Source organism: Chaetodon auriga, chromosome 8 (assembly GCF_051107435.1).
Source record: "Chaetodon auriga isolate fChaAug3 chromosome 8, fChaAug3.hap1, whole genome shotgun sequence".
NCBI lineage: Eukaryota > Metazoa > Chordata > Actinopteri > Chaetodontiformes > Chaetodontidae > Chaetodon > Chaetodon auriga.
Window position 1 is genome coordinate 17,515,097 of NC_135081.1, and position 7,370 is coordinate 17,522,466.

Consider the following 7,370-nt stretch of genomic DNA (forward strand, 5'->3'; position numbering starts at 1 on the left):
AGCTAAATGCTAATGTTAGCATGGCAGCATGCTCACATGACAATATGCTGACGTTTACCTGGTACAATGTTTCCCATGTTTAGCATCTTAGATAAGTTAGTTAGCATGCTAACATTTGCTGTGGGTGGTGGGAATGTGATTCATTCTGCAGGTGTGTGACGATACACGTGTAGGACAAAGTGAAATGTTGACCACATGATGGTGCTAAAGGAAAAGTCAAGGTCCCATCAAAGTCTGAGGGATTCATCCTCTGGGGATCAGGGCATGTCTGTACAAAGTTTTCATTACAATCTACTGATTGTAATGGATATTGACACAGTGACTGTAGTGTCTTTACTGATTTTTTCAAGCCAAACAAAGTGTGGATAAACTCACATCAACAAGTTGGAGATTAGCAATTTAGCCTGGCATTTTACAGTTTTAAGCAGCTTCACCATTATTGATTTAGAAGGTGTAAGAAAATGTAATTTTTCTCTGTATCATCTATGGTATTCATTCTTTATACAAGCTGTGGCCGGTACAAGAAGTGGAGAGACAATTTCAAAGACTGAGTTATGAGATGCACAGTAAAATGTGAGGTAATTCATTCTGAGGTTGTGTTGCATGCCGCTCCTGCCTTTGTTAAAGCATGTGTCTTTTTTTTTTTCTTAATGACAAATATCCCAGTTTGGAAAATGCCATTAAAGCACAGAGGGTAGCATACCTCATACAGACAATACAAATAGCAGAAACCTGTTCTGCAGTATGATGGATGATGATTCTGCCTCTCCCTGTGTGTCAACTGCAGTAGGCAAATGGCACAGTCACTGCCTCTTCATCCAGGATGGCAGTGAAGGAATCTCTTTCGATCAATCATTTACAACCGGGTGTATCGGAGGTAACTTACTGATGCAGAAGTTACTGAAGAAAAGTGAGGTTTTTGCTTTGAAACTGTTAGCATTACTGAAAGTTGAGTCAAGTCAAAGTTTATTATAGCCAGATACCACAGCAACATTAGTATAACACACACAGAAACGTACAGAAGTGAGATAAACTACACGTAAAGAATTATAAGTGGAATATTTGACACAAACATAAGCAGCATCACTTACAGTATGCACTGTGTAGCTCACAGAGTCTGCAGCTGTCTTCAGTGGCACATTAGCTATAGCAAAATGCTGCATCACGACAGTGTGTATTGTGAGGAAAGCCACTGTGCCGGTAACAGCTGCCAGAAGTAACACTGGCTACTAAGAAGAATCTCAGTGCCATATATGGGCATGTGTCTCACAGGGATGATGTCACCAACGACTGCAGGGGCTCCCTTTTCATTTGTAGGAATGTAAAGACACAGAGTGGGTGTGTGCTCCCGTGAGCCATAAAGACAGACGCAGGCCATGTAGATAGTCGAGACACAGACAGGTTTAAGTAAGTCAAGCAAAACTTGAGGAAGAAGCATGTTTCGTAATGATCAGTGCGCCCAAACAAATAGCTAAAGCGGAACTTTGCACAACTGCTGTTAAGTTCAAGGTGGACTGAGAGGAATTGAAGGAATAAAGGCATTAGCGGCTGTTTCAAAGCATCAGCGTTAGATAGGCAGCACTGAAGGAAGTGAGGGAGAAGGAGCAGCAGAGAAAGAGGCAGAGAGGAAGAGAGCAGAAACAGAAAACACAGGGGAGAGGCTGCTTTCGTTCTGTGCTAAGTGTGTTACTGATCTCTCTGAAAGCTTCCTGTGTCAGCACCATGGGAAAGTCAGGTAAGTGGAAAGTGCACCCAGAGGATTTTAACTTTGATTGTATCAATTTGGCCTGAGTGAGAACTTTGCCCCATGAATGGGTGTGCGTGCATGTGTGTGTGCTTGCTTGTTTACTGTGTGTGCCTGTGAGCGTTGCTGTCTTTGAGAAATATGACAGAGGACATACAAAACTGTAACAGAAAATACTAGTTTCTTTTCCCCTTTAATGGTGCCTCAGATGAGATTTTAAAGTGGCTTTTACGGATCTTTAGTTAAGATTCATCTTGCAGCATGCCAAGTAGAGGCGGGCTGTTAGGCAGCGCTGGTATTTGTATTGTTTGTGTGTGGCTTTGTCAATGTGCCTATTGTGTGGGCACTCAAGAGGTTGTGGGACTTATGAAAAGGCCAGTGAGTGATAGGCACCAGGCAGATGGGGGTGATGTGGATGACGTTTTCTGCTCCATCATCTGTCATTGAGTTGTGCTCCCTGTCTGAGGTCAGTCAGTCGTCAGGTGGTGTCTCTAACTTACATTTCAGCTCGAGCTGGTATCCTGCAGTCACGCGTGAATCTTCACGTTGCATCATTTTGTCTCCCTGGTCACTTCTCTCTCTCTGGTTGCCTGACCCTTCCTGTCTCTGTCCTCTCTGTCTCTCAGCCTCGAAGCAGTTTGCTGAGGAGTTGCTTCAGTGCCATAATGAGTTCAGGAGGAAGCACCAGGCTCCTCCACTGAAGCTGAGCAGCAAGTTGAGTAGAGAGGCTAGCCGGTGGGTTCATGCACACACAAATCTAATAAGAAACCTCATTAGCAAGGACTACACATACCAGTCATTGTCAAATTGCTCTGGATAACAGTGACAGTTCCAGTCAAGCCTGTCAAATAAAACAACTACAGAATAGAATGCAATACCAAGAGTCTGGGTTTGCTTCCATTGTAATTAGAAGTTATGTTGACAATGTGTTGCCACTAGTTGCAGCAATATTAACTTTTCATATGATTGTTACTGTGTTGAGTAAAGGTACACTTGATCAGTGCTGTCAGGAAACCGAGAGGCCTTGGTTAATCGAATTTCAGTCCATTTCCTGGAACATGTTTGATAGGCATTTGCAACGGCAATTGCAAAACAACCATTCTTCTTATGATATCTGATATGGAAATGCATAGTAACATTCAAGGCACAATAAAATCTGTGCTAGGGTGAAAGAATGTTTATCAGATCAATTGAGGATCTGAATGTGTTGAAATATATTTAAAAGAAGAGGCCTTAAACTATAGTATATCATAACTTAAATGAGAAACAGTCTACACTAATGTGGGTGTCTAAACACTGTATACTGTTAATATATTTGATGGTAAATATTTGAGTTTGGTGATTATCTACTATTTAAAGCGCAGCACAGTTCACTGGAAAATGGTAGAACCTCTGTGTCCACCAATGTTTGTAAAGGCACTTAACAAAATGATGCATTCATAACTGTTTCACCCCTGTTCAGGAGGAAGGTTCATGTATCTTTAGCTCATTTACAGTTGCATGTCCTGGGAATAATTTGTATCTGAAGTTTCAGTTCAGAATATAATCCAACAAAGCGAGCAACAAGATCACTGGATTTGTGATCGAACAGCTGGAGTTGGTCTTACGATGGCAGGCACAATACAGTCTTTTAAACAGAGACGCTTTCCACAGGTAAACAGTTTCATTGGTGACAGGTGACTGGGTGTGAAAGGGACGTCCTCGAAAGGCTCAGTCGCTCACAAGGGAGGATGGAGCGAGGTTCACCACTCTTGTGAAAAACTGTGTCGGCAAATAGTCCAACAGTTTAAGAACAATGTTTATTCACACACAGTGGAATCCAGGGATTTCACCATCAACAATCTCTATGAGAATCTGGGGGAAATCTTTGCATGTAAGGGGAAGGGCTGAAAACTAACTGAAGTCCTGTGACCTTTGATGACTCAGGTGGCTCTGCATTTAAAACTGACACGATGGCATAAAGGATATTAATAGATGTGCTTGGGCACACTTCAGAAAACCATTGACAGTACAGTTCATCACTGCATCTACAAAATGCAAGTTGCGACAAAAGTTGATCAGTTTGTGCTGTAATTATCTTGTCCTTGTACTGTATTTAATTGAATATAATTTGAAAAAGATTTGCAAATCATTGTATTCTGTTTGAATTCAGTGCTGTAAAGGTTAGGTTAGCATATAATTCCATGTGATTATTGAGACTGAACTTCACAACATCTAATTAGTCCATGGAAATGGATGTAAGTCTTAGATAGTATTTGAACCAGTAATAATATCAACCCAATTACCAAAAGGCAGTTATTAAGAAGATGAATTGGTTTTTTGTGCCTAAACTTTTTAAAAACTGAGACTCTTGGAGGGTTAAATCATGTAATTTCAAAGTATGCTTTAAAGTCCAAACAGCTCAGGACATTGGAGAAGCGCAGGAGTGTACTCTGTTTTGTAGCAGGTTAGCGGAGAGGACAGTTTAAGCAGTGCTATCCCCACCTTTTACTTGTCTCTGTCCGCAGTTATGCTGAAAGTCTGGCCAGTACAAGGATCCTGAAACACAGTGTGGAGTCCAGTAGAGGGAGCTGTGGAGAAAACCTGGCGTGGGCCTCCTATGACCAATCAGGTACGTACTGTATATGAACACATACACACATCCTCAGTATGCTATCTATGAACCACCTGGATGATCTTGTGTATATGCCCTGTTCGTGATGGGTTGGATCTAATAAGACACATCCGTCCATACATACAATATTTTAGTCCATGGGGCTGAAAGCAGACTGTCGCACCCTCAAAGCGAACAGCTGGGATCTATTTCCCTCCACTTCGCACTGTGTTTGCGAGCTCAGACACCATGACTCACTGCAGAAATATGTCAGTGAAGGACGGTGTGATTCAGAAAAAAGGATCCTACAGAGCAGTGCTGGGTGACAAAAAGTGCAGCACTGTAAACATATGGCCCAAATGGGATTTATAGGTGCACTCTTCTTAACACTGCTGTCATCCTGATCAATATGTACGAGGCAAGACTGATTAGATTTAAGTTGAGCTTACACTTTGTCCTGCATGTTCAGGAAAGGATGTGGCAGACCGCTGGTATGATGAAGTGAAACAGTACAACTTCAACCGTCCTGGATTCTCCTCCGGCACTGGTGAGATTTACACGTGTGTGTGTGTGTGTGTGTGTGTGTGTGTGTGTGTGTCTGTGTGTGTGTGTGTGTGTCTGTCTGTCTGTGTGTCTGTCTGTCTGTCGTCAGTGGCAAACCTCCTCTGAGCTACAGTTTACTATCAACAAAGTGTGCAAAATGACTGAATTCAATATCAGGAAAATCATAAGTAATCATAAGAACTTATGCTATATTAATATAAAGTATAACAATATGTCTTATGTATGAAAAATAATGTGATAATTTAGAGTTGAAACAATTTGTTGATTTAGTTGATTAACTAGCAATTATTTTGATGATTAATTATTAGTTTTAGTTTAAATTCTGTGATATTTATGGAATATGCAAATATGATGGTTGGCTAAAACAAGCAATTTGGAGACTGGGCTTTTGGCATTTTTAACTATTTTCTGACACTGAACATCGCAGAGATGAAATGCGGGGTGAGTCATTCTGGAGAGAGAGTGTTGATGTTACCATCTCTCCTTCTTCATAATGTGATTACACGTTAGCATGCCAGATTTAATGTCCCTCTCACTCCCCCCCACCTCCATCTCCTCTTCCCCTTGTTCTGTACACGAGCATGAACAGCACCTGTTGCTGGCTGCCTATAACAGTGTTGTGTGGCTCAGTCTGAGCTATTTTGTTTGTCTCCCATTTACAGAGCCAGGGCTGCATACAAAAAAACAAGGCATCTTTTTTAGTGCACACACAGAACTTAATCAAGGGAATAGTCAGGAGACTAATCAATATGAAAAAAATAATGATTTTAGATGCCCTCAAATAACATTGTGTTCATCCCATTGAACGTGATAGGGAAACTGGAGTATTTCAGAGGTCACCTTGTCAGTGTAGCCTGAATGTGCATTACTTTAAGCATCAGTATTGTGTCTCACCATATGTAAAACAAACATATTCAATTTCGCCCTGACACGTTATATCAAACACTTTGCATATATTTTCATGTCTTCCTGTCTCGTCTCATCTCGTTTCTCCTCATCTTTGTCTTCAGCGCATATATTTATTTATTTTGCTCTTTTTCTTTGTCATTTTCCGTTTGCTTGTTGTCAGTTTCTCTGTCTCAGCGTCACATTTAGCCAGGCATGGCCAAGGTTGTTGTTATCCTCATGCTGATGTCACACCTCAGACGGCGTGTGACTGTCTCTGACTCAGTGACCAGCCATAGGGAAACTGAGGGGAAATCACAGTCCTCTGTATCACTCCTCAGCCCACGTGTCATTTCCAGTCTGTCCTAATTCCTCCAGATGGTTTCCCATTGCCTCAGACTCTATTTCACTTAATCATACATGAAGCAGATCACTCCTAGGAGCTCATCTCCGTGATTCACACTGATTCATGTAAAGAGTAAGACAAGAATAAAGTCCAGGCAAGAGCAGAAGTTTTTGACAGACGAGTGGGAGAGGAATTAAGATTCCTGCATCTGTAAATATTTAGAGGAACTTAAGTCTGTGTGCACTCAGCTTAAAACATATCCTAACACTCTTTTTCTTTCTGTTTCTCATTCCTGATGTCATCTAAAGGACATTTCACAGCCATGGTGTGGAAGAACACTAAAAAGCTGGGTGTCGGTAAGGCCACTGCGTCGGACGGCTCTTCTTTCGTGGTGGCCAGATACTTCCCTGCTGGGAATGTCACTAACCAGGGACACTTTGAGAACAACGTCCTCCCAGCTAAAACCACCACCTAAAGATGTCTAGATCCGCTCACTTGACTCAAACCCAAAGGCATTTATTTCATTTTCCAGGAGAGTCTGAAGTTATCTGCCTGCACTGCTACAGGGCACACTCAGGAGAGCACCACTTCTTACCTATTAAAGAACCATACTACTACCTTGAATGGATTTTATACGATGGAATGTACTCAGGCTTAAAGTCCTGTGTTTGTCATTTGGACCATTTGGATTTATAATCTTGATTTTGATGGTCATTTGCATTGCCTGTGACAGTATTAAAATGTGTAATTCATTAATGCCAACACTTTTCTAATTTCACACACTGAAATGTATCATAGGCTAACATCTGCGCAAGAATGGGAACTAAGTCAAAGGGACAGGCTTCTCACATAAAAGTGGATGACTCAGCATGCTCAGTATGAGTTTGTGTTATTGCCCCCACTTGTCAAAGCAGAGCCCTGCCGTCCCGGGGGTGTGTTTTGTACTCTAATCAGTTTTGTGCAATAAAGTTGATAGATTGTCAGAATTTGGCATCTGTCTGTGCATGCCTGTGTCATCTGTACTGTGTGACATTATAAGCGAATGAGAAACAGAAGAAAATGAGAGTTTAATTGCATATTGACTTAATGACAGTGACTTTTTTTTAGAAAAATGTGACATCTGAATCTGGCATAGTGCTGGTAAAGTGTAACTCTAGAGGAATGCTCTAAGACAATTAGTTGTATATGTAGACACTCTTTTATTTTCCCAAGTTTCCAAAGCATTGAAGGTCTGAATA

At 41.4% G+C, this 7,370-nt stretch overlaps 1 protein-coding gene across 1 annotated transcript; it reads left to right on the forward strand.

Moving 5' to 3' along the window:
• Nucleotides 1-1,306: 1,306 nt before the first annotated feature.
• On the forward strand, nt 1,307-7,123 carry glipr2l (GLI pathogenesis-related 2, like). The gene is made up of 5 exons (XM_076738178.1): nt 1,307-1,735; nt 2,371-2,479; nt 4,252-4,355; nt 4,807-4,884; nt 6,441-7,123. Exons 1-5 carry the CDS (start codon nt 1,723-1,725, stop codon nt 6,605-6,607), a joined length of 471 nt encoding a protein of 156 aa, XP_076594293.1. The 5' UTR covers nt 1,307-1,722; the 3' UTR covers nt 6,608-7,123.
• Nucleotides 7,124-7,370: the final 247 nt, after the last annotated feature.

What these genes read in the sequence shown, in the direction of transcription:
- glipr2l (XM_076738178.1), top strand. An exon ending in TTGAGTAGAGAGGCTAGCCG is followed by an intron (nt 2,480 to 4,251) that starts GTGGGTTCATGC and finishes CTCTGTCCGCAG; the next exon opens with TTATGCTGAAAGTCTGGCCA. An exon ending in GGCCTCCTATGACCAATCAG is followed by an intron (nt 4,356 to 4,806) that starts GTACGTACTGTA and finishes CTGCATGTTCAG; the next exon opens with GAAAGGATGTGGCAGACCGC.